The sequence below is a fragment of the Pithys albifrons genome, chromosome 2 (assembly GCF_047495875.1).
Source record: "Pithys albifrons albifrons isolate INPA30051 chromosome 2, PitAlb_v1, whole genome shotgun sequence".
NCBI classification, from domain to species: Eukaryota; Metazoa; Chordata; class Aves; order Passeriformes; family Thamnophilidae; genus Pithys; species Pithys albifrons.
In genome coordinates, this window is record NC_092459.1 from 114,016,221 (window position 1) to 114,044,055 (window position 27,835).

General features: G+C 43.9%; 1 protein-coding gene across 5 annotated transcripts in view; it reads right to left on the reverse strand.

Moving 5' to 3' along the window:
* Nucleotides 1–2,051: 2,051 nt before the first annotated feature.
* PLCB1 (phospholipase C beta 1) overlaps nt 2,052–27,835 on the reverse strand; it is a 346,939-nt gene continuing 321,155 nt past the window's right edge. Inside the window, exons 32-33 of one of the 5 annotated variants that reach the window (XM_071582161.1) lie at nt 23,082–23,146; nt 5,251–5,339 (exon numbers count right to left, since the gene is read on the reverse strand). In XM_071582161.1, the coding sequence (XP_071438262.1) occupies nt 23,108–23,146 (39 nt within the window). In that variant the 3' untranslated portion in view covers nt 5,251–5,339; nt 23,082–23,107. Of the gene's footprint in view, nt 5,346–23,081; nt 23,147–25,545; nt 25,644–27,835 lie in introns of those variants that run through there. The other 4 variants (XM_071582160.1, XM_071582157.1, XM_071582156.1 and 1 more) reach the window with 4 other exon arrangements.

Below are 27,835 nucleotides of genomic sequence, written 5' to 3' on the forward strand. Positions count from 1 at the left end.
TTCCATTCCATGGGAAATGGTATTCGCTCCCTGGTCTCACTTGGCATTCAGGTGTATGACCAGGGCTAAATCCAGGGGAGGACTCAGCTGTTTCCACATTAAGTAATGTTACCATAGCCAGGAACTACATGGCTCCTCCCTGCCCGATGGTGGAAGTGAAGTTTGGCCTTGTACTCCCTATGTAGGTACTGGAGCAAGAGGTCTTTGAATGAGCACCCAAGCAAGCCAAATGCAGTCATTGAAGCCAAGGTGTCAATAAAAAATGATGACCTGAATTTTGCAGCTGAAACTTCTTGGCTTTAGGAGCTTGGGTGCTTCAGCCAGGGCTGGCAGATTTGACCTGTACTCCCAAAATCCAAGGGTATGGTATAGCCTTTCTGGGTTTAAATCTCTATTCATGTCTTTCAAAGGTAGAGCTACTTATCTCAAAATTATTTCCTTTCAAGTCACAGTTCAAGTACAGCTCCAGGTTTTAGGGGTCTGGCTGTGCACCCCTTCAGCCTGCTCACCCACTCCAAACTCTGTGTCCAACTTAGCCATGTTCCCCAGTGCCCATCCCAACATCTCGGTTGGATCTGGACACCCTCTGGCCCTCTCCTGGAAGGTGCATCCCTGTGAAGGAAATCATGTAAGCTGAAGATCAATTAATTGTGGCAGAGCCTGGCACTGGCACTGCTTACCAAAGCGTACACTCTGAGAGCAAAATGCAGTCCTTGGTCACCTTCCCCAGCTGGGGGGGAAGCAGTGGGAAGTCTGCTGCTGTGGTGGGACTGGTTTTCTTCTGGCCATCACCAGGAGCATTTGCAGAATCCACTTGAAGCTCAGCAGCCCTCCAGGCTTCTCACAGCAGCTCTGGTCCCACGTCCTGGCCTCTGTGACACCAACTTCCCTGTGCTCGGTCTCCAGGCTGCTCTTCCCCACATCCCAGCCTGTTGCTCTCCCTCCTTAGCAGCCAGGTCAGTGTCCTGTGGCCCAAGTACAACAGGCACCCAGATTGTGCTCAGTGGGCTGTGAGAATCCTTCCTCACAGAGCCCTGTGGGAGCTGAGGATTGTTTCACGTGGCCTGCTGGCTTTTCCCTCTGTGCTCCCCATCCCCATCTCCCCTCATGCCCCTGAGTTTGTCGCTGCCCCGCTGCCTCCTGCCCCCTGGTCCCGTCTGCCTCCCCTCCCTGGTGTCCCTGCACCACTGGGCTCCTTCATGGGACCTCGCCCAACCCTGCTCTTGATTTCACACCCCACTGCTCCTCTCTGGGGAAGGAAACATGCCCTTTTTTCTTTTCTTTTGATTCCTCCCCACTCTCCTGTTTCTGTCCCAGTCTTATTCCTGTCTGTCAAATTCACAGGCTCAGCTCTCAGCTCTGTTCCTCCCTTCCCTGCCCACCCTTACCCTGTGCCACATCCATCCCCTGCTTCAGACCCCATTTCCCTACACCTCTTCCAGTGAGCAATTTGACTGTAGCTGCCTTGGAAACTATTTTAACAGGTATATCCCTTAGTACCTGGATTAATATACCTGCTTATCTCTTCTCCCACAGATAATTTTTTACTTTGTAAATTAAATAGGGGAGGAAAGTCAAAAGCCAAAGGAATAGATTTATTTTTCAATGCTCTCAGTGGAAGGCCCTGCAAAGGTACATTTCAGAGCACATATATAATTGCATAGATGATTAGTCAAACAGCTGGGGCAGTGGAACAGAAGGAAGGCTGCTGTAATTTGCTGAAGCAGTTTATCAGTGTGGCTGAAAATTGTGCCCCAGCTGTTCTACAAAAGCCTGTTCTGTAAACTGATAAATTTTCTTACCAGTTCCTTGGCTTGCATGTGGGGTTTTTTTGCCCATTGTTCCAGAGAACCAGCAAACACACACTTTGCTGGGAGGGGCAGGGGATGGAAGCACAGGCGTGTGCGATTCCTTGTTCTTGTGAACACAAGAGCCTGGAGGGAAATTTCACTGATGTCTCGTGGCATTGACCCTCCTGGGAGCAAACGGGTCAGGGCCAGGTCTCCTGAGCCAACTGAGGCTCTTGGGTCAATGAACAGAGAAAACCTGTCTCGTGTTAAGAAATTTTTATTTGTCCTTTGGATCTGTAATGTAAGCACATAAAATTACAAGTGGAAGAAACATCATGCCACAAAATTGCATAGAATTTTTACAAAAATGTGAATTATGCCTCTGAAACAATCATAGATTGAGGAACCAAAAAAATATGTACATGTTAACTGGAGTATTTCATCCTAGTTTGAAAGCAAATCTTCAAGGACTAATCAATCACAGACACTATTAATACAATGTACAAGAGCAACACTGATTTCGAAGAAAGGCAAGCAATGATGTCCCTTTAGTTATTTTTCAGTGAATGTTTAGCTAATACATGAGCATTAATTAACATAATTATGAACATGTTAAATCTAAAATGTCTGGCCTTCATAAGAATTTTTAAAATTCTGTTTATACTGCCAAACCCAAGCTATTTTCAGTAGTGTAAAGATATCTGAAGTGCACGACCTAGTTTAATATAGACAGCTCTATTCTATACAGCAGAAAGTCCACAATACAGCATTTCCACACATTCAACACGGAACAAGGCAAATACATAAAAGGCACAAGACTTGCACATCATAAAAGACCCTTTTTCTCATTATCTTACTCTAGTTCAAGTAATATCAATAGTCAATGATATCGGTGTCACTGAAATAGTTTGAACAATGCAAATGTCCAGGATTACACACTACCCTACACCTGCAGAAAGTGGCACTGTACAGATATAAAAAAATGTGAGTACAGGAAATGGTCAAATACAAACGTACTGTAAAATGACTACAGCTGATAGTATATTTAATTTGATTTTTAAATATAAAGAAAAGCCTAACTGGTATTTGCCCGAGTTTCTTGGAAGCCTGTGGTGAAGTTCTGGCTCCGCTGGAGTCCACGGGAACCCAGCACTGAGATTCAAAGGAGTCAGGATTTCACCACAGGGCCTGTTCTGTACAACTGTTTCTATAATGCAATAGTTTTCAGTTTTAGTGAACACTGCTATCAGTTTATTCTTTTAATAATTTAGACAATATGTCATTTTTGCTTTATAAAATGCAGCATTACATCTCGACTCTCTCCCTTTTCAATGAGTGATTAATTTCAAAGTGCAAAACAAGGATTAACAGAGGATTCACCTTTCCCAGCATTAAGATGAAAGTCAGATTTTTGAATTTCATGTGCACTGATTTCATCATCATAAACCAGAACAGTTTAATTCAAAATATGATCTCCAAACAATGTGCAATTTTTTCTTTCCTTCTGCTCTTAAGTTTTAAAAAGAAACATCAAAATACTGTTTGTTTTCCAAGATTTCAACTTATATATATATATATACACACACCATTATTTAATTGGAAACTTAAGCTTGATTTGTACTTTATTGCTTAAATTTAAATAAAATAAGTTACTTTAAGTACTAAAGTCCTGAGGGAATGGAAGTATGTAACTTAACTGTTAGGATGTGTTAAAATGCCTCCCCATGTCACTGATTGCTTTCTCCCATTGCTTTTGAATGCTAAGTAAGGCCCCGATCTTGCAAACGTGTGTGAATGTCACTCCCCAGAACATTCCTGAGCCCAGCGGTGCCCGGGAAAACGTGAGTTTGCAGGATCAGGTGTCTCGAGGCAAAGCTGTGTCTTCTGAGCTGGTTTCTCCTTTGCTAAGGCTCCTCCACCCCAGGCCGAGGGAAAGGACTGCATTGGCTTGGGTAGGACACAAATCTGGCTGAGATGTTCCCTAACTCCTATTTCTGTCAGTGTGGGAATCCAGAGAACAGCATTTCTTCACCTTTACAAATATCCTGACTTTCACAATGTCTCTCTGTCATCTGGTATAAATTTCTCAGAATGTGCTGTTACTTCTCTCATGCTTATCATACAGTACACTAACCTTGATTGTTCTTATTTTAACAAGTCAGCTAAATGGATTAATACACATTTTTAAATAACAGTGATCAGGTTTTTATATTTTGCTTTTAAATTTTAGACCCTAGTAAAACTGAACCTCAGTCTTAAAAATAATGGAAGATTCTGTTAGATTTCAAATACTGTAGTCCTAAACATTTTATAATCCTATCAAATTCAGTAAGCTTAAAATATGATACTTAAATCAATACTTTCGAGTCTGCAAAATATATATCAAATTTATATTCTAAAACTACTTTGATTTACAACACTAACACCACAAAAAGGATTCTATGATTCAATGCTTATTCTATAGCAGTATAACCCAGATGTTTGCTTTCAGAAAGATTCGCTTTCCTCACGTATCCCTGAAACATTTCATTGGCCAAGAGACCACACCAACCTCAAACAGAAGCATGCTGTGTGTGTATATAAACAGGTGTGTGTGCACATATAGCTATATATATATACAAACATATATGCACTCACACAGTGTAACAAACACAGACGGACACAGACACCAACAATCTCCACGCAGAGTCCTCCTCTCCGTTCTCCTCCTGTCCCACAGTTCCAAGGATTTTCAGCAGCAAGTTATGTCTCTCCATGTGATAAACATAATATCAAGACAGCAAGCCACCAGTGCTTGCAAAGCTAAAAAGGATTAAATGTTTCAGTGCAAATGTAAAATGATGGTACAGCTGTCAAGGTGCAGTTATAAAGAAGGAAACAAATATGGTTAAGTACTGTTACAATACTCTCCAGGATCTCTATTAGTTTGGAGCACTTTGCACTGGCACTTCAAAAGGAAATCTGCACACATTTGTCTCTGTACAATACACTGGTCTTCATTAAACATTCTTAACAGTGAACATGGCCAGAAAATTACCCATTGTAAATTGGCCAAAAAAAAAAAAAGAAAAAGAAAAGAGGAGAGGGTGGTTAACATATTAATTTTCCCATTACAACTGCACTAAGCTTGAGAATAATAATCAGATGAAGAATGAGAATGAAGACCTTTGCACAATACTTTTTATAAAACGTTCCTTTGGGGAAATGTGCACTTGAATGCAGATTGCTCCTGCCTCCCGAGGGAGGCACCTGGGCAGCAGCTCCCCCAGAGGGCAGAGGGGCACTGGACGGGTGCACCCTGGGCACCCAGTGCTCCTGGGGCAGTTAAAAAGTAGTATCAAACACTTTGTCTGGGTTATCTTCTTCCAATTCCTCTTCGCTTTGCAGAGGTTTATGATTTGATTTTCCACTGTCAGATGCCAGGGAAGAGGGGGCAGAACTGTGGTCTCCATCTTCACTGATTTTCCCTTTCATGGCTTCCTGTACGAACTCCAGAATTTCCAAAGGCAGTCTTTTGAATTTGTCTTGATATTCCTGATCAAGTTCCACCTGCAACTACAACAAAAGAGACAAGCTGTCTTCAGGTGTATCTACTGGGACCAGTGCTACACATGGGGAAGGTACCCACGAGGAGGGAGGGGAATTAACAACGTGTTTTGCACTGCTCAAGTGCAAGGATATTCCTTTTTTCCATTCTAGCACCACACACCCAAAGCTCCCACGGATTTCCATGCAGTCATTGCAAAGCTGAAGGAACGTGCGGCTGTTTGTGCATAGGGCTGGTTTTGGGTGCCATCCTTGGGTACCCAAATCTTTCAGACATGTGGATTTAACTGTACTCGTGTCCATACTCCCACTGGCTTTCACAAGACCCAGTTCAAGTGTAGTATGGATCACGGAGAAGCCTTTGAAAGAGCAAGGCCTTTATTAAGCTCCAGGTAGTTAATCACGCATTAATCACACCACAAACATTGCTTTGAGAACAATATAACAGCTTTTGCCAGATTTCTTGGGGAGGAGAAACCATTAGGAAAAAGTCAGTTGTCAAAGGGAGTCCAAGAGGGAGGGAAAACAAGTTCAACTTACATTTCTTAGGGCTAGATCATGGAAAGTTACGTTATCTGATTAATGCAGTATGTGTCTTGGACATTACTGGGGAAAAAGTGTCGTATCATCAACAGGATGCAACAGGCATGCAGAAAGAAATCTGGCTATCGGTCTTCAGGAAGCAGTGGGTCCTTTCCCAGTATTTATTTGTATAGCCTTTGTTTTCAGTGCCCATATTAGGATCTGCATGATCCATTCTTTCAAAAACAGTAATGCATATGAAGGTTTCAACTGAAGACAAAGCCAATTTTTTCATCATGACCAATATGAGCACAGCAGGAAGCAAAAGGAGTGAGTTCCAAAGCCAAATCCGCTCCATCCGTCCATCCATCCATCCATCCATCTACCCACCTTCTTAAAAGAGGGAGTCGGGTTCTGCTAACTGTAGCTGCAGCAGTTTTGCAATAGTTCCTTAGGCAATTGTATTCTCAGCTATGTATTTTTCCAGATTTCCAGGATAAAGGTGCTGTGAATTCTGATCCTTCAGCTCTATGCTTGAGTCTATCCTATGTAGTTTCAAGTCTCCTTCACCCCACTACAACAGCTCTCACCAGGCAATGCAAATTTTCACTTGAACATTAGGACCTATACTAGTCTTTACCATCCTTGACCTGTCCACAGCATGTGACTTTACCACCACCCCTCCCTCTGAGCCCTTCCAATCCCATTCCCCGTGCTTCTGTCCTGGTTTTCATCCTGCATCTCTGACTTTATTTTTGTGAGGCCTCTTCTCCTTTCTCCTGATGTGCAAATCAATGTCCTTAGCTCACCCGATCTAGTTCTACATTCCTTAATTAGACAAATTCTGCAGCTTTTCTTCCTCAAGATCTAAGATCTGTCTTTTCCTTTTGGTTTCCCTGCTCCTTTCCTGCATTGTTTCTGGCAATTTTCCTGATGTTCTGGCCTCGGTTTTGCACATCAGATAAAAATCAAGTCTGAAGCACAAATGGTTCCATTAAAATACACTCTGCCTCTAAAATATATCATTCTATCAACCATTAGCCACAACCACAACATCCACCTTCTTTTCCTGAGCTCCCTTTGCTTCTGGCTTTATGTCTAGATGCAGATTTTTGAAGGGGTAACACTTCCCCAAGCACAGGCAGTCCCAGAGGAACAGTGCCCTGGCGTGACTGGCAGGGAAGACTCACAAGTGATGCTCATCATCCCTCCCCACCCAGCTGATCTCCTGCAGCCCCAGCACTCCACTCCTGCTGCCCAGAGAGCCCCTCAGCCCTGAGAGACCCCACCCACACCGTCAGAGTGACTGGCAGCACAAGCGCTCACGGCTCTCCCGTAGGGCACGCTGCAAATCCAAAGATTAAACTCTAGGGAAAAGGTCCGTCTTTGTGGTGCAGTCGTGCTTTGGGTCACAGTTCATGGCTAAATACCCGTACTGCCTAATGAACAGCGGGAGGAGGCAGGGGAAGGTGAGCCCTTCTGTTTATTTGTGACAATTCCCCAAAGATGCTATCACAGTTAGAGGGAGATTCATGCCAACAGTGGAACAAAGCATTCCTTGGATGACTCTGGAACAGCAGCGCTGGCAGAGGCTCCAGCACACTGTGCACCAACCACCCCAGAGCTACTGTCTCCATGTTCAGGAGCCTTTGAAGCCCCGAACTGCCCTGACTGAGCACCCTACAAAGCCAAAGCTCCTGCAGGGAGAGGCCACTCTGGGTACAGCACTTTTATAAATCTAGGAATCGTGGAAAGGCTCCAGAGCACTGTAAGACAGAGCTTCAAAAAACAGCATGAGTTTCTTTACACAGGAGTGTCCAAGCCACAGATGGGCTGCTGCATTTCCCCCACCTCACTGTCATTGGAATTTGTGAATTTTAGGCACCTCAGGTATAGAAGGAGGTGTGTAAAACTGTAAAGTCTCCTGGATCTCAACTTCCTTCAGAAACTTGATTTGCCCAATTAGATTTAAGAGCAATAGAAATATTTGAAATCCCTCAGAAACTGAACGTTATCTGAACCCAGTGCAACCATAAGCATGTTGTTAGATAACAATTGTGTCTAATAGTCACCTCCTAAAGCGCCTCCAGTGGATAATCCCCCCTAAGTCGAGCGTTTAATAGAAATAACATGAATCTGGAACTACCTTTCTCTGTGCAGTGTCTCTAGAGATAGTCTATATAGATATCTAATCATGAGAAGGTTGAATTTATTTGAGAAGGAGCAGGCAGTAGGCAAGGAGGGTTGATTAAAACTGCAACAGTGTATAAAAGTTAGTTTTCTTTTTGATTCCAAAGGCACCGTCACTTCCCCTTGCTCAGCTTCTGACAAGCCCCTCAGATCCCACCCATTCCCTGACCCCCAAACTATCCCACAAGACTCCTCGTGCAACAGAAGAGCACCAGGGTTGGGCCTGGGCACAGCACAGCTGTCCCATTGCCAGATCTGACCCCACACTTCCTCACTTCCCAAACCCATGGCAGTGCCACAGTGCCTTGGCTGTTCCTCCTTAAACCACCAGCCCCAGGCACAGCTCTGGCAAACGGCTGAGGGTCAAGCTTAAAGAAACAAGTTGCCTGCTTAACACCAGCTGGCCCAAAAAATCCAGCTGCTTTTCTTTAAATACCTCAGTGCCCTTCTGTATATGCTGTGTCTTTACAGGGACATTACAGTCCATGGAAATGAATGGACAGCTGCCCCTCAGCAGCAGCAGCAGTCACACACATCTGTTACTTGCCTGCTGACAGCCACGTCAGTGTGTGTGCAGAAGTAAAAACCTCTCTGCAAAACCAGCACCCGCCACACTCCAGCCCAGCGCGGCCTTACTGTTCAGTTTGCTGTCCCCTGGGGTTGCTTCCCATCACAAGTCCACCTATCCCAATTTCTCTGTTCTCTAGCTACTAAACAAGGTGACCTACACTTGCTTTTAGGATTTTGGAGTCAGACAAGGGGGGGAACTGAGACTGATGATTAGACGGGCAGATTGTTATCTGGACCACTGTCCTCATTAACAGGTAACAACTTTCTTCCTTCTGTTATCTCACTATCTGCCCTCTTATAGATCCTCTGTCCTCTCTTTAACCCCCAACAAAAACCACTCATTAATGTAATCTCCGTGCGGTTTCAGTATTCCACAGGCGGTTGGCCACGGCATCTCCTGTTCAGGTAAATCTCACTCCCACGTACTTTACTTACAGGCAACGAGTTAATACTTTAAAATTCAGAGCCATCATTAAGTGGGGTCTCTTGGGACAGGAGATGAATGTGTTAGTCACTCCTGGCAGCTGTGGCCAGAAGCTCTGTTTTGAGTGTGTCTAAGTCTTTATCTTTTTACCCGACAGTGCCAGTTAAAAATCATCAGCTGATGCTCACATCAGCTTTATGACAAATGGGTAAATACCAGTTTTATTATCTGGAAATTACAGAGGAATGACAGAAGTTCAGCTTGGGTAGGGATCAAAGCTGGGGAGGTGCCATCCTCATCTGCTGCCAGGTTGAAAGGGCTCTCCTTCACTCCATTTCCAGGATCACTTATCAAACTAGACAGACCAGCCCAGGCTTGGGACAGGCTGGAGCCCACTGAGCCACCAAGCTGTCCTGCTGAAGTAACAGTAGATATGGTGGGGATTTGATTGCACCTGCCCTGGCTGCACCCCACAGGGGGCTCCTCAAGGAAATCATGCCCGAGGGATCCCTCTAACCCCAGGCAGAGGTTTGGCAGTGCGGGTGATAGAGAGCCTTGGGCCCGTGCCCCGAGCACAGCCCAACACCCGCACCTTGAGCAGAACCAGCACAGCCCTGGGGATGGGACAGAGCTGCTGGCACCCTCCAGCTGCCCAGCTGAGCCACCCCCAGGCCCTTTCTGTTCCAAGGGCTCTTGGGCATCCTCCGCTAGAACTGCTGCCCAAAAAAGGGCCATCACTCAGGGCAAGGCCTCGCAACCCTTCTTTGGAGTGTGGGAGGGGAATTATGGTCATTCAGCTTAAACCAAGGAAAGTGCACTGAGAAAAGGAAGCAGAGGGTATTACTAAAACAATTTATATTTACACCTAGCTGTTCTTACTAAAACTAACAAATGAACAGCAGAACATAGCACTAAAAACAGTGACTGTGATCAATAAAGAATTACAGAAGCTGAGGTGGTGGGTTTAGATGATCCTGACCAAGACCCTGTAGACTTTCACATACTTGCAATGTGATCCAATGAACTTCTGTTTCTACCCAGAACAAAAATAAAACAATCACATGGAAAACGTGATGTGCTGCCAGCAGGAGTTACCAGGAGGGCTTGAAGGCAGGAGGTGGACACACAGCTGGTGGATACACAGCTCTGCTTCCATCTCTCCTCCTCCCCCTCACTCTGGCGGCCCAAGGGAAAGGGAAATCGTGGGGGGAAACATGTCCAGCCCATCTCCCTTCCTGCATCACCTTTGAAGCTGTCAGTGGGAACGTTGCTGCTCCCTCCCACTGTACCTTGAAAGCAGCATTTCGGAAGTTGGCAAAGCAAGTGCTTTTCCAAAGCATTTCCCCTCTCTCCCTTCCCATGCAGCTGGAGACCCCACGTGCTTGGGCTGCACAGCAGTGGGGCCTCGAGGCATCATTCTCCTGATGTCAGAGCCCATGCCAGGGGCATGAGCTGGTGCCAAGCCAACCCACTTCCACGTGGGCTGGGAGTCACTCCTGCTCCCATGCTTTTTAAAAATAATTTTTCAACTCAAAAATAACATAAGGGTCACTACTTAAAAAGCATATAAAGAATTAATCTTCAACTAAAAATGTTTGGAGAAAGTTATGTATGAAAACAACTAGTTACACAGTTTAGGGGGAAAAAACTACCACAAAAATGCCATTTTGTTGAACAAAAAACATTAATTATGGCATTTTATTTGTTTTAATGAAGCTCTTCCTCTGCCAAAATTTGATATGACTCCTTTTTTAAGTCTCAGATTTTCCATTCCACTGGGATTTTTTCTGTAAGGCCCATTTTTTGAGTTTTGTATTTCTCTTATCTCTCCTTTTAAATTTACCTTATTTTGTTTCCCAAATCACTTTCTTTCCCTGAATGATGCAGTGAAACACGAAAGGAAAATTATCCAAATATCTTGGCTCAACAATCCAAGTAAAAGAGCCCTCTGAGGACTAAACAATTTGGTATCACCAACAATCTCTGACATTTCCAACAGCAAACTCTTTATTCCTAAGTTTTTAAAAAGATTTTTCTCAATTTTTGAGTTTAGATTCCAAATGTGAGACATTTTAAAGCTGTGTTATTTTCCCTTGAGGCAGAGGGCAGCAAAATATGTAAAAAAAAATTACGTTTTTTTCATATTTGGTTATTGCATTTATTCCCCAGTTGAAATGTGACATTAATTTGCATCCATAATCGCCATGGCACTTCCCACATGCAGGATTGTATTTAATCCCACATAAACAGTACCTGTTCTTTTTGTTTTGCTGCTGAGAAACTCATCTGCATTCATTTCTTCCGTTCAATTGCAGCAGAATGTATTTGATAAGAGGCAGAAACTGGTCACTACACAATTCCTAACAAAAGGGGAGCTGCAACCTCCACAGGGAGTTTCTGTTTAGTAAAACTCCCGTTTTCCTTATCACATGGCATTAGAAATGTTTATTTTGTTAACACCAGTACTGCTGATCTTTTCACTGCTCAGAGGAAAGCACATTGCAACAGAAATACTGCTCAGAGTTGGGGCCCCTTTCTCACTCCTCCCCTTTCTCTAAATCTGCTAAAGCTACAAATACTTATTTGTCTTCCTGCAAATGTCTGACCCGTGTGACTAAAGATAATTTTAAATAGAGGATTTGGGGCTTTTAAGCCTGCATCAGACAACAAATATGCACAATGTCAGCGACCTCAATTTAGCTTCCAAAATAGCACATAGAGGACTCCCAGATTAAAGGTACAGAGAGCAGGCAGGCTGCTGTTCCCTGCTTTTCATTCTCAGAGCTTACTTAATTAGAAAGCCATTCTGGGGGGATACAGCATTAAAAGACACATGAGTGGCAAGAACTGTTAAAAGCAGATGGAGGCTCAAGAACAGGGAGAGTGAAATTGAGGAACAGAGCTCAGGGATCAAGTGATTTATAGGCAGCAATTTTTGTTTAATTGGAAACAGTAGGAGTTTCTTATTAAGGGCCACATTATTCCCTCCACTAAGCAGATTTCTGCTGGGAAGGCAAAGGAGTAACCACTGCTCAGTTGTCCTCACACCTCATGGTCACATTCCCCTGCAGCACTTGGCTGGAGACAGGGATTGCAGCTGAGAATGTGGGGATTGAGCAGCCCTGGGACTGCTCTGCAGGACCTTCCCAAAACCAATACACCCACCTCTGCCATCTGGAAGAATGGCCCCAAGAAAGCAGGTGAGAACAGCAGTTTTCTGGGAGGCCTGGGTGCAGAGAGCACCCCAATGGTCTCTTTTTCTCCCAGTGCCATCAAGCAAGTGCATAAAGGGACGTGTCACCACGTTAACACTTGGGCTCACAAAGCTACTCAAGGACAACATGGCTGAGCCTGAAATGAAACTGTTCAGGTAGCTGAGGTTGTATCTCAAAATCTGTGGGAGTGTGGAACCACTAAAGAAAGCCCAAGGGCACTGGGTACCAGAGAGGGCACAAGGAACAGCACCAGGGACCCAACAGCAAAGTCTCCACACCATTCCTGAGAGCAGGGGCACCTGCTCAGGAGCATCTTCAGCTGTATTTTACTGACCCACTGCTGCCAGCCCTGCCTACCTGTGTCAGCAGGTTGCACAGCCCAGGGATTGTCCTTCAGAAATCATCCCAAGACAGGCTTGAAACAAATCAGTAGTGCTTCGAGCACATCACAAGCCAGGGAGTCCAGAAATCACATACTGTGTTATCTTCCCTTACACACACTCCCCCTTCGAGTCCCCCCTTATCTTCCCTGTTTCAGCTCAGTGTCTGTTCCTGTTAGAGCCAAGGTGATTTGCACCTCCCTGAGGTACAACAAGTCCCCATGTAAATGAGTCCCGTTAATACCTGCTGTCTCAAGGCACGAGGCTGCAACCTTAGGGCCTTCATCAATCTGTGTCTCACCCTTTATTAACTGCAACCTCAATTAAACCAATGGGACTGTGAGGAAACCTGGGACCTGGGCTCCTGCATTTTAACACTCTCATAAAGAAACCTGTATCTACTTTCTGTAAAGTAATCCAACATTTACTCCAAGAGCTAATTAAAAAATAAATATTTGAGTGATGAGCTGCCCATCAGTGCTGCCCAGGTCACACACACACATCCCTGTGAAACTTCTGGGTTAGAGAAAGGCCTTCAGCAAAAGTCTAAACTTTCCCTACTGGCAGTTGTATCAGTAGTAGTAATTTTAGATCTCTTCAATTTTCTTTAAAAAAATAGCTTATACTGAATTTTATGGGAGGATTTTCTTCACAGGAATTCTTTTTTTGTGTTTATCCAAAAGCAAGGTGGTTTATTCTCATGCAAAGCCCTGCTCTGTGTCTTGTAATCTGTATACTTGGAATTACTCTTCTTTCTGATGACTATTTGTGTAATAGTTTCCTTTTGTGGATAAAATGCTTTCTTAAGCTGTCAAGTGGTTCTTTGATGAGTCCATAAATACATGACCTGTGCATCTCATGATGCATAAAGGTAACGTGAGCTAGTATGAATGGGGGGAAAATCCCCTCTCTTTGAGCATGTGTAACATTTCAAGGCTAGATTCTGCTCCTTTTCCTCACCACTGCAGTAAGTCAGCTCCACTGGAAGCAAAGGAGAATCTGCTCAATGCAATAAATCCAGAGAAACTCCACTGGTCTCATTTCTCAGCAGATCCTGCCCTTCTTTTACTGGAGTGGATCCAAGCTAAATAACTTGAGTGACATAGCTCAAATAGAGCTCCTCAACCGGGCCTTTTTAAAAGTGCTGTCCATATTTTGGATGCTGTCTGCAAAATAAACAACAACAACAGCATCAGTGCGTCCATTCTTCTACCAAGCGATTTTTGACACGTTGGCAGCCTGTAAACAGAGACTGACTGTCCACCAGCACAGGCTTTGGAAGAACTGCACTATTGTAATTCTCATCTCAAGAGGTGACAACAGTCCCTTGGAAACTCCTTTTAAATGACATCTTGAGGTTGTAAGAGCAACAATATATTCCAGAGCTATTTCCCACCCCGTGTGGAGCAGAGCACGCGGCACTCAGAGCTGTGCAGCACCGCAGCAGCCAAGCAGGACGTCCCCAGGGGGCCCTGGAATCCACAGGCCCAATTTATATGGAATGTGTTTTGCCTAAAAGCTCTGCTGTCCTGCAAAGTGAGAGATTCTGGCTACTCTTGAAAGAGGAGAGAAAAGAAAATTTCAGGTGCTTGAGGCCTCCTGTGTGAGAGCTCAGAAGCTGATGTAGAGATCTGAAATAAAAGGTGGTGGATCCTTAACTAAACTGAACTCTGCATTCAGTTTAACAAAGTGCTTTCCAGTCTCTCCATGCACCGTGCTAATAGATAATTAGAGTGTTGCCTGTGCCTGGCTCCTGGCAGGACATCTCTAACAGGTCCCATCAGTATCACAGAAAATCCCCTCTGAGCAGAGATTTCTTCTCAAATATGACAATTGGAAGGAAATAAATAATCTATTTCTCTATCTGTCTCTGGTGGCATCACTGTATTACTCAAAGGAACGGAGTCACCCTACCATGAAGTCTGGCACCTCCTTCACCACGATATCCTGCTCTGCCCTCCCTGCTCAGCCCTGACTCTCCAGCCTGTTTTGAGTAACAAGAGCTCCTCAGGTGCACTGAGGTCTGTGTGCCTTGAGAAGGCATCTTTCTTAAAGCACCTGTATAATTTCCATGTCATTGGTAATTACCAGGGAACTGCATGGAGGTGTCAAAGTGAGCCATCACTGACTCAAAAATAATCACACTGGTAAAACCTCCTGCTGCCCTTTGAAGTTTACCTTGCCCCTGACCACGGCCCTCCACGTCAGGAAGCCTCTGCGGGATGGAGCCTCGCTGAAAAGCCTGCTTGGAAAATTACTGAGCAGTCGGTCCTTCTGTTAATATCCTGTTCAAAATGAGTGTTTTTAGACTAGAAAGCAAGCACACTCTGAATAAAGATCAAAGCCTTGAAAGTTTCTTTGAAAATCTTTTCAAGCAGTTGTGGTTCTGTAATCCCTCATAACAACGAAGGCCATTCCAAACTATTTCCTCACTCATTAAGAACACAAATCTGGTTTCCTCTTTACTATTAGCAGAGATGTGCACTGACTCTCCCCAAATGATAAGCCAATTTAGTGACAGATCCATTATTTTTTAACATAACAAGCTAATGAAAAAAGTCCATCCAGAACCTGGCAGAAGTTTAACAGCAGAGACAGAACTACTGTTCCTCATTTTCCATTTTCCAGAAATGAAGGCTCAGTATTTTGGCCTTTGTACTTCCAAGTGTCAAGAAAGGTTTTGAGGCTGAGTTTAACAATGACAAGAAGTTGGGACCTGCTTCAAATTAATGTATTGATGTGTATGTTCGTTATTATCTAATGACCATCAAATGGGGATGTCTCATTGCTATGAAGGATTCTGAGTCTGGTATGTTATGGCTGCTCTGTGTTTATATACCCTGATTATCTTCACATCTCTCTACTTCCACCATGAGTTCATCCATATATCCACCCCTTCTTGTCCTTCCATGCTGTTACACAACACACTTGGGTTTATTTTTCACTTTAGAGCTTAATGGAAGAGCAACACTGAGGTTCAATCTAATTAAAAATAGCCTGAAGACTTTTACTTCCTGATACTACAATGAACTTAAATGGAAAAAACCCTCCTCTTCTTGTTTGTGCTGCTGTTACTGGATTAAGTAGCACTAAGCACTGGGAGGTTAACAGAGCCATCTCCATGATTAAGTTCAAGGGATTAATATTTCAGTTCAGTTGTTTCTTATTTAAACATCTTTTCCCAAGGTCATATTAACGCTGACTACTGCAAACTTGGGCAACTCTCTAATTATTCATCAGGTTTAAATGACCCATGAAGAAAACTTTATTTCAGTGCTGTTCAGCAAGGATCCTGCAATGCTCAGATCGACATAAAAGGTAATTTCATACAGGCAGAAAACCGAGACAAAGCCTGTCCCACTGCTGCCCCGAGCAGCTTGTACTGCAAGCACATACCCCAAGCTCGGGTCAGTCTACAGGACCGTGATTGGCCTGATGGGTTTTGCATCTACAGAACTGGCAACCACTCAAGTACAGGTGCAAACTGACCTGATCAAATGAAGGAACCACTGGCACAGAACGGCAGGAAGTCCATGCTCCCTCCCCAGCAGAGACCTGGGGTAATCTGCCTCCCAAAAGAGAGGTGCAGAATGTTTCAGAGGCTTGGGATTCTCACTGTCTTCTCTTAGCAATTTAAGCAAACTGCGAAGCATGAAAGAGTCCAGGAAAAGGGACCAGGCTGTTGCTTAAAATCCAAACCTGTTCCAACAGACAGATAGAGATAAATGCCCCCAGAGAAGGGCAGATGCCGTTTTCCATCCAGACCTGCCCACCATTCTCTCTCAAGAACAACCTGCTCTGAGTTTGTGTTGAGCATCTGAGCCACACAATGAAGGGACACCACTTGAAGGCGTTTTCCCCTCTTAATTCTGAGAGAAAAATGGCCACCCTGATCCTGCTGCAGCCCAACCAGCCTCAGACCCTTTTCTCCAGTGGGGCAGAGTATGTTCATTGAACTACAATGACAAATGTGTGTGCCACAGTGCCTGTGAGTGTCACTCTGTATGGCACTGTGTTCACTGGCTATGGAGCTGCACTTCTTGAAACCCCTTCAACCAGATCTCCCAGTGATGTTGCCAATAGCACCGTTGAGCTCTGTGGTCCTTCCTGTTGCCAGGAAAAGGGATGTGCAAATTCCCTAGAAGGCAGCAGAGATAGGAAAACAAGGGATGCTACAACTTCAAACCACTTGGAGACCAGTTTCTTCGGTGCCTCCTGCCCTCGCTGACCTCGGTGGCCACAGCACGAGGAGGTCACTGTGGGGCTTACCCAGAGCTCAGGCCCGCCACAGGGAGAGTGAACCTCCCTGCTGACAGCTCTGTGTGCTGCATTTGGTCCCTGGCTTCTCTCCTTCTAAAGTTAACACAGTTCAGCAAAGTTTAGTTCACTGAAGGGTCAAGCCTGAACTGAGAAGAATCTCATGGAACTTCACTAAGCCCTTTGCTTTTTTTTCCACTGAGAGGCTTGCCATCAAAATAAAATGCCTAATGTGATCCTCTCAGAGCCCCACTTTGTTTTTAATCTGATTTCACTTATTTCTATCACTATTGGTAGCTTCTATCTTGGAAAAGTTTTGTACCATGAAAAACCTTATTTAAAAAAATAATTGGCAGTAGAACAAAACCTCTTTCCATTTTAAGAACTTATCTTTTTAATACTCTATCAGTGTTTTATTATTATTTTGGTACTTGACATCTTCCAAAGGCATTAAAAAGTTCTTGAGAGGTCTTACAGCTTTACAGTGTATTCTCTGATGCCAATTCTGATCACAATCTTGTTGAAGATAAGCTTAATGAACACTAGAAAAATAAAGGCCTTTCATAAGTGATCAAGTGATTTCAATAAGCAAAAGAATACTTTAAAAACAGGGGCTGCTTGCTTTAAACTCTTTAAAATTTGTGTAGAGTACACATCTTTGCTGGGGATAACAGAAATCTATCTGGAACTTTGGAAGGATTCCAAAGGATGGTACACAAGTATCAGAAATGAGTCAGATTATTAAATTGCAAAAATCCCTTTTAGAACAAGGACTATAAAATGTCATCTTTCCTCATCTCACGGAAATGTGTTTAGAACTATAGACATACAGACAGGCATTAGATGTAGTGATGGTGAGTAAACAATTAAGTCATCTGATACTCTAAATACAGTAAAAAGATTATCCTGAGTTAGTTACAGAAGTTATTCCTAAAAAATTCTTACCACTTATGTTATTTAAACTTTCTTACATATCAATTAGTTTGAAATAATAAGACTTTAGGCTATCCATTAATTGCAGCACTGTTGGCATGAGCTGTGTTTAAAATTATGCACTGAAAATTAAGCTGAAGCACCAAGCTGTCTTGGCTAACAAAAAAGGTTTCCTCAGCCCTTCGGATAAGGAAGGAGAGCTAATGGGGGCACTGAATTCCCAGGAGAACAACTCCTCAGTTTCCTGCTCTCTCTTGTCACATGTCAGCACAGACAACCGAGGCCACCAGCCCTTGGCCACGTGTTTAACCTGCACTGGGGCATTTTCAGGGCGTTCCTGTTCTCATCCAACACTACAGCTGTTCCCAGGCAAAAGGGGAAAATCTCCAGTGATTAATGCACAGGAAAGACAGCAACACAGAGAACCTAAAGGAGGGCTGCTCAAGTTGATTCTGCAGTGGGATCATTAGAAATGCAACAGAGGGGAAATTTAAATTGTTAAGTTACTCTTTTACAAGTCAGAGGGAGGCTGGATGCAGAGGAATATCTGGTCTGTACATCAGGAGAAGACAGCGGTTTAATTCCTCTCTCTCCTGCTGTTATGGCTCTAGGCTCTCCAAGGAGCCTTCAAACCACCTTGTGAGTGCTGCTGTCTCTGCAGAGCAGATCTCAGGACAACTGAATTTCTCTGCTCTGGTCACACGTTGCTTCACTGATACCCTGAACTACAGTTTGGCATTTGTCCCGTTCTGGCTGGTTCCTGCTGGCCCCTGTTGGAGGCACAGCACAGGCCCGTCCTCAGGGCACTGACCAGGGCAGGGATTACTTCAGAAAGTGCAGCCTTCAACTGGGAGGTGTTGTTTTCCCAAATCCTCCATGCCTGCAGCACGGATGAGGAGTCAAAGGTAACATTCAGCCGTTCAAACAGACCTCAGGAATGGTGTCTTCCTTCCACAGAAAAGAGAATCGCCAAACTTGGTTTGTATCACTGATCTCAATCTGTGTATGAGATTGCAATCGTTACATGGCAGCTGATACTACAAGAAATTAACTCTGGTCCTTAAAAAAAATCACTTCAAAAGTAAAAAAGCTAAGTAATAATTTAAAAATTTGAATTAATTTTCAACCAATTAGTGTTTTCAAGTGGGAGCTGCAGTAGCGTCTGCCTGAATACAAATGGGAATGAAGGGTACTCCAGGCCAAGAGGAGACATTAACACTGACATGGAATTTGGGAGAAGTTCCTGCAGAATTTATTCCATTATGCCACGGAGAGCACCAGCCCCTGCTCAGAATTACAATGATTCCCTGAGAAAAAGACTGACAGTGAGTTATCATTGCCAGGAGCTCCTACAATTTCCATGCTATTTCACATTACAGGCTCGGCTGTCTCTCACACCTTCAGCAGCACCCAAACTGTGTGGTGTGAGGTGCAGCACTGAAAGACCAGGGAAGGATTTAATTGCTGCCAAGGCCATCTATCCCATCAGGAATAACAATCTCTGAAACCTGACCTCTACAGTGCAAACTGACCCTGCAAAATTTTCAGGAGAAAGAAGCATTTTAAGAGCAGAAATACTACACTGAGATCTCCCTGACCTACATAATACCCTGATCCAAACAGGCACTTCTAAGTACACTAATAATCTAAGGAAGGACCACAGGGAAGTGACTGCAAGCTATTTCTAGAAATGCTAACCTTCAGTATCAGCCGGCTGTGAAACAATTTGCCCCATGAGCTCCTTGCCATGTGTTTCATTCAGGCATTAACACCTACTTTGTGAAAATAAAGCTGTGCAAGGAGAGCTACCACAATGCAATGTCACTCCCACAGGCCACAGTGATTAAACGTGGAGGCTGACATGGTACTGTGCAGAATTGTGTGTAACAGCCATCAAAAGACTTCCAAAATTCCAGCTTTAGAAAAAAGGCCAGCATTAGTCTAGACAGCACCTACACATGGCTGGAGCCTTGCTGGGAAACTCTCATGTACTTAAGTGTTCATATGAAACAGCTTAAAGGATGAGGAAAGTGCAGCAGTAGCTTTCAGGTGCTACCTTTGAGAGTTCTTATAAACTGGCAAAAACATCCTCATAGAAAAGTCATTTTGGACAGAATAAAAACCCAGCTGCATGTTCAGACCAGACTTGTAAGTCTACATTATTTTTTTCTGTCTCAAAAATTTATCCTAGGTTTCTTACTGTTGACAAACAAAACTGGGAATTAAATGGAAGTTCCTCCTGTAGCTGTCTAACATTTAGTCACTAGGGGATTCAAACAGTTCCTGAATAAAGCTGTAATTTAGGTAATTCTCTAGATTTCTGCACAGCTATTATTGTGGTTTAGAAGGATTCTATGCCTCTCCTGCTCAGAAATATTCCCTAAGGCCATTAGTTTGTTCAGCCCAAAGCCAGTGGTTTTCTGGCCTGCAGGAAAAATTGCCTTTCTTCTTCCCCTATCCAGGGACTTCAAAGCTTTCCAAATGCCTTGTCCTGTGGATGCAGAAGGGAGAGCTTAGAGCAGAAAGGGGTGGAAGAAAAACACGTTTCCCCCTATCATTCTTGTATTTGCTTTGGTGCGAGGCAGACTTTGAGGGGACAGACTCCTTCACCCCACTTTGGAGCTTCATGGGTACCCAGTGCCACTCCAGTTTGTTTCCCAGTTTCCATGCACACACAGGGCACCTGGAATGGTAATTCCAGCATGCACAGCTTCTCCCAGTACAAGTCTCTCACACAGTCTGTGAGGCCAAAGCCCTGAGAGCAGGACAAAGCCAAGGAATAACAACTGCAGAGGTGTCACAAGTGGTCACTTGCTGCCACAGGGGGCTCCTCTCTGAGGCCTGATTTCCTTCTAACTGTGCAGGAGTGATTGCAGTTGCCCAGGGCCCCCCCATTCTCCCAAGATATCCTAATTTGTCCCAGGCAGATGATGTGAGGTTGGCTTCCTGTTTCCTAAAGTGTAAGAGATGTATGACAAGAACAGAGTTAAAACGAGAACTTCTGTTTTTTCAAGTGTTCAATGAGTTGTTTCAAGGCAGCTCATCTCTATTCCCATCCTCCTGCTTTTCAGGAAGGAAGACAGCACATCCCTCAGGAAGAGAAATCAATATTCTCCTGTCACTTAAACACAAACAACGAAGAAATCCCAGTTCCCTGGTGAGCAATTGCCAGTTTAATTTTGCCATCTTCAGTAAGTCTCTCTTCTGAATGCTGTCAAGGTGCCAACATATTCATTATGGGCTCCACTTTCTTTTGTCACAACTACTGTGCTCAGGAAATGCTCACTTTTAGCTGCCTTGCCTGTGCCCAGGGGGAAAACAACACTCATGAAGTCAAGGTCCCACCTTGCAGTTCTAATCTCTAACCTTGCCACAATGAGAAAATGAAACAATATTTGCAATTGTGTTATTTTTAACAAGCATTTGAAAAAATGATCCCTTGTCATGCAACAGTAAAAACCTTTAAAAACCCCCTAAGCGTGTAATGATGTGTACAGATACATGAAGAATATGCTGGGGTTTGTGTGGCCAGAGACAGCTAAAAAAGCCTGACAAATCAAGTTAGAGTTGCTTTATAAATCAAACTTAGCACTTGCCTTTCAGTATAGAAGTCAATCTGTACTGTGCAAGGCACAGATCAAACACTTCTTTCTTGCCAGTACATGTCCATAGAAATATTACATGGTAAGTATTTAAAAAACCCCAAAAATCAAAACAATCACCCCCTAGACAGGCAAATAAAACAACCCAGGGGGAAAGCAGGAGGAACCACCACACTGGTGCCGGCCAGGGAACTGACAGCGAGTGTGAGCCCTCACTGCTGACTCTGGTACCAGCACCGCATGGACCGGGAGAGGAGCAGTTCCCAGAATGTGCCTTGGCTGGCATTGAGACAAACCGGATTACAGAACTACTGGAAAGACCCTGTGTGAGGTGGTGAAAAGCCCCAGGGGGATGTTCCAGAGCAAGGAGGAGCTGCAGCTCTCTTGAGAAGGCTGCTGTTACTCCTGCACACGTGAGAGAGCTGTGCCTGAGGCCAGGGAAACACAAACACTCCTGTGCATCCAGGTAACTGCAGCAGGAAGGCAGGATTTGTTACCAAACGCAGCCCTCACTGAGGGTTCTCTCCTCAAAGACAAACAAAGCATATCAAAGCATTTCAGAAGCAAGCAGTATAAAGTGAAATAATAAATAAAAATACAAAGCAAGCAGGATTCCCTGATTCAGTGGCCAAGGTGTGTGGCTTATTGCAACCCCCGTGACAGTGAAAGCTCAAGACCTCTTGGCACAACTCTGTTTACAGGAGGACACAAGAAGTTTGCTTACACATAATCAGGTCTCCTGATAACAGATACACCTGAAATAATACTTCATTCTATCAGCAACTTCTAATCATTAGCCCTTCCTTAAAGCAGTTAAAGAAACCCTCTTACTTTAATCTACTTTCATCTTTCTTGCAGGCTTTGCCTGCCTTTCCCCAGTTATCTTCTGTTCCCTTCCCCCTCCCTGAAAAACTCACTCTCTTACCTTTAAATCTTCTTTAGGCTTCACTAATCCTGTTTTACTGATTCACATTCATCAGTTGTTTCTCTTTGTACCCCAATTCTTCCCTCTGCTGTGATGTCCTGGTTGATCCCTTCTTTATCCCGTACTCTGGCATCCCAGATGACAAATCCTTAATTTATCTGCTTGGAAAGCTTAATCTTCAGAGGTACCCAGAATTCCTACTGTCAATACCTTTGCCCATCTCATACCTCTACAATCAGATGGCCTCAATTCCTCGTCCCACATCCTCCCTCCACACCCACCCCTCTGCTTTCCCTCTTCAGAGAGCCATTTGGTGGTGCCTGGTTTTCTGATCTGAGAGTACTGCAGCTACTGTGAGCAGAGAACAGGATATTCCCATGACCCAAAGGGCTGTGGCAAGAAAGCTGGTACAATCATGCTGTTACACACAGCCCCTGACCACTGCACTGAGGTGGGGCAGAAGCAGCAATAAATAAAACAGGCAGGGAGACAATGGGTTGGGATATGATTGGAAGAAGCCACAAATTGCTTTCACGGTATCAAAAGGATGTAATGGCCAGTGGCAGCTCATGTTATGCAGCTAGCAGGTCATAATCAGGCTGTAATTGCTCAAAGATTTCAGAAAAACCACCAGGCAGTAAATTGTGGATGCTCCTGACTCAGTTTTGACATGTAAAATGAAAACAACATCAGCATTACTGGATAAAAAGGGGAATTTTTCACTCACTTTCACTATAGTCTCACATTCCATTTCTACTTCTGTTTTTCCTCTACTTCTTGTTCTTCTATGCTCTTTAAAACAAAACCAAGGATCATTTCAATTTGATGTGATTAACAATTACTCTAAGCTGAAATGACATAATTCTGTGCATTACAGTAAAACAACATCTTTTTAATCTATGCACTTAATGAAAAACAAAAGATTACTTCATGCTTCTGTGTGCTGGCTCATTAATATTTGACTAGGTACATGTAAGTGAGAGAAACCAGTCTATTTATCACAACCTGTCACTCCATGCCAGAAGAGGACAATATTTCAGCTGTGTTATGTGGGAGATCTGGGTGCAGCTGCAGTTGGAGCTGATGCAGTTGGAGAAGTGTCACTTTTTCCTGGGAAGGGAAAGCAGCGTGTGTCTGAGGGAAACAAGGAGCAGCAGCCATGCCTCCTGAAGTGTGCTTGAAGAGGTGCCTCTGGGCATTGCAGCAGGCCTTGGGCTGCAGCCATGCCTAATCCCACGAGTTCAGGGCAGTTTGGACGGAAAGCCTTCAAGGACATCCCCCAGTGTGCCAGGAGTGGTGCTGCTCCAGCTCCAGCAGCCTTGGAGTCAGTCGAGTGCCCGGGCAGGACAAGGGTGGGACACGCTGCTGTCTGAGCTGGTACCATCCTTCACTTGCCTTTGTCCTGAGTTGGGGTTTCTCTCTGGAGCTGAAACTTGTGTTTGACAGTCCAAGAGAGCAGCAGGACTGTCCCACTGTCCTCCCAGCAGTCCCGCTGTGCTCTGGGCTGCTTGGAGCCGACTCACTGGGACACCTGCGGGTCATCTGAGCACCCTGAAGTTAAACTCTCTCTCTGGGAGAGGTCTAAGGTCTGGATCAGAGAAGTCCTGAAGGTAATCCAGCAGCAACCAAAAAGACACCAGTTTCTTTTAGTTTGTGCAGTTACTACAAGATGGATATGAAATTATAGCCAGGCACTGAAAAAAGGTGGCTTTTTGGTTCTTGCTAAGTGCAGTCTCTGAACAACGTTGCCATGCCATTTTCAAGTGGCTGCAGTATGTTTCCTCCTCTGTTGTGTTAAATTATTGTGGTAACTGTCTTGTCTTGCTCTAAAAGAAGTGTTATTTCAGTATTAAGTGATTTACTGCTCCATAGGGATGGTAATTGCATGAGTACATCATTGAACTCGGTTCTGTTTGCAGAAGTTAAATCACAGCTCTTTTATGGCACACTTGGTGCCACAGAAATCTTGCCACTTCCCATATCATATACTTTATGCTCTATCATGCATTTGAGACAGTGTTGGCTTTGGATAGTCTGGGAGCCAGAGCTGGAATGGCATCCCATGTCACAGCCCAGGTGAGGGCCAGCCATGGGGTAGCTGCAGGTGGGTTCACTGAGGGAACCTGTGCTTTGTCTTACGTGTCAGGTTTGTCACAACTGAAACTGAAAATGGAGATCTTTAAAAAGAAACAGAAACAAACAATAACACAAAATAAAGCTTCTCATTTAATACTTAAAGATGAAATAGCTTAAAAACTGAAGTAATACTTAAAAAATTTGTTACAAAACATTTCCTCTGAAAGCATTTTCTTAAACTGAATATAATTATTGAGTCACTTCCTCGGTAATGGGTGAAGAAGCAGAACAATATGTCTGAGCACTGTGTCCTCATTTTACTTTCATGCAGATTCACAAATGCCTTCTAATTGAGTCACAATGCAGGCAGAAAATATAATTAGCTAACAGCATGGCTGGATTTGATTGAAAGTCGGTGTAAGGGGACTTATGCCACCTTCTTATATTTTGTTACAACAAATGAATGAAACCGTTTTATTTACTGTCTCCTTGCAGTCTCTCCCTCCTTGGCAGCAGAGGCTGGAAAGCTGCAGCATTAACACTGACACACATGGTGCTGTAAGATACACGTGGGGTTTCAGACGGCAGGAAAGGGGTGCCAGTGACTGTGGCAGCTTGCACCATTCTGACATGCAAAACAAACCTAAAATATTAGCTGAGGAAGCAGAGGGTGAAAGTTTGGAGCAGAAAAAAATGTAGCAGCAAGAAGGTGAAATGTAAAGTGAAAAAAGAAAGCTACTTTGTTTTGCACAGTCCCTTATCACTTCTCCTGATGCACTTCATTTTTCTGTCCCTTTGATCTATGCGCTTCACTGGGTTTGTGCTCCCACTGACAGACAAATCAGATAAAGCGAATTACATAAAATTGGCAATTTTTACAAAATTACACATCCGTTTGCAGCACACAAACATTTTGTTACTGGGGATGTTGGCCCAGATACTTCAATGAGGCTTGAAAGCACTGAAAGCAGGATGGAATTTGATTAAAAATGCCCTTAAAACTAGTCTTGGAAAACACTACTACACATCCTTGTGCTAAATTCCTTAGTTTGTGCACCATCATGGCTTCTCCTTGCACCGTTTCCAGCCAAGCCTCGTTGTTAAAGGACAGGTCTTGGGGCAGGGAAATGTGTGTGCACTTTGCTTGCAGGGATGTGCTGGCCTGTGCTCACGCCCTGGGATTTGGGTGTGCAAAAATGCAGATTTTACCTACCTGGAGGATGAACATCAGAAATAAGTAAACATTTCAACAAAGCCAACATTCAAAAACAACAACAAAACTCCTATACTTAATTGAAATGAGGATTTTCACTTTGATTATTTATCAAAACACAGTCCATGGAAAGCAGCAGAGATATCTGGATAGCATGAGTTCCACAGTCAGAGGAGATTGGAAGGTTACAAGGTATACAACTCTCAGCTGTGAGCAGGGAATGCACCACTCAGAACCTGCACTGTTTGAGTTTTTAACACCACAGTCTGTGCACTGGCACCATTGGGATGCTCCTGATCCAAGTGATGGTAGTGCAGCAGACAGATATTATGTAGTTACAACAGGGGTGCTCTCTAGTTTTGGAGCTCCAGGCATGGTCTTGCAGCATAAGAACGTCAGAGAAAGACACAGGGATTAAAACAAACACTGAATTCCAAGCTCTTCTCTATTCTCATGGTCATGGCTGTACTTGTCAAAATTACCTGGTTTTGAAAATGCCAAAGTATTTCCTGACTCCAGAGTGAGCAGCACCTTTCTGTGTGTGCAGACATTGTATTAAGCAGCTCTTGGGGAATCTCTAATGTAGAGATAATGGAGCACAGAAATATGGACACTGCCCCAAATCATAACTGAGCTTTAATTAGTGCTGAGACAACACTTCAGAGCAGACACACATGGAAACTGGAGTGCAGAACACTAATGGCAGGGGGAGTGCTAAAACACTGTCTGCTGTTCATAGTCACTGTCTGCCTAGTGCTGGTTTATCCCAGGTTTCTGGAGACACCAGAAAGTCCAGCAATAAATCCAGTGCACGTTTAAGCATTTAAAACAACAAAGTTGAATATATTCTGGATTATATGATGATCCTGAATGTGTCATCACTTGTGCAAAGGGCCACAAAAAAGGCTGCATTTTATATTTCTGGTTTCTAAGCTGTTGTGAAAAGCTGTGTTGTGTTCCCATTTATTGTGCCATTACTAGAAAGAACTACTGCCACAATTAGTCCAAATTTCTATTCCTACTGGCTCAGAGAAGTGGGGCACAGAACCTTGTCAGTCACCACAGTCAGTTGTGCTTATCTAAACCTCCAATCAAGTCTTGTTAACAGGACTGCTCTTTACAATGATCTATTATGAACCTTTAAAATTACAACACAGAAATGTGTGTTGTGTCAGGGAAAAGAAAAAGGGAATACTGCTCCTCCACAAGAGCTGCCTCCCAGCACATCATTTACCCTCTCAATAATTCACACACCTCTCAGTTGTTCAGACACGTACAGGTGTTGCTGCTGGCCCTGCCTTTGGCACAGGCTTGCAGGGTTTCCTGAGGCCCCAGCAGCACAACAGCACCGTGTTAAAGGAAGCAGAAATGGTTTGTAGAAGCAGTTGGAGGGTAAATGGACTAAGCAACACTTTCTTGTTCTTTATGGAAGAAAAAATTCCTAAGCCATGACTCTTTTCAAAATTTGTTCCCAGCTGTGCTGTGTGTTATGGAGTTTCTCTTCAATATAATGTGCCAGATGTGCTTTACATGAGGTTCTTTCTGTAGGTATCTACAAACAGCAGATGAACTGTCAAACCAAGAAAAACAGAGAGGCAAAGGCAAAGGATGTGTGTGATCTACAGCAAGGCTGCACAAACAGACACTTAGGACAGAATCTACCTCATGGCAACACAGAAACAATACAAAAAAACATTTAAGGCAGCAACTTGCATTCCCATTTTTAAAGTTGTGAAATCAAGTTTTATTCTCATATTCCTGGACCAGCAAAGATCTTTCTCATCCCTGTCACAAAGACAATGCACATGTAGGGTTGCTGATCAATTAAACCAAGACTGACTGTGAAGTGGACAAGACAGAGGAAGAAATGCAGGAGGAAGAGCTTGGTCCTGGCTTGATCTCACTCAGTGAAACAGTAACAAAAACTATTCAGATTAATTCTACTGCATGTCAGCGACAACCACTGCTTAAACAACAACACGAGTGAAACCCATCCCTATGAGACTTCACCCTTAGGTCACAAACACACAATCCAAGTGCAGCAAGAACAGTCTCCAGAGGCACTCCTGGGCAGGGAAAGTACCTTTCCATTCCTGCTTCATATTGATTACTTTAGTTATAACCTTTTAAAAAAGCCAGCTGCTATTATACAGCAGCTCCATAAATGCCAAGATTAAGTCAGAATATATATC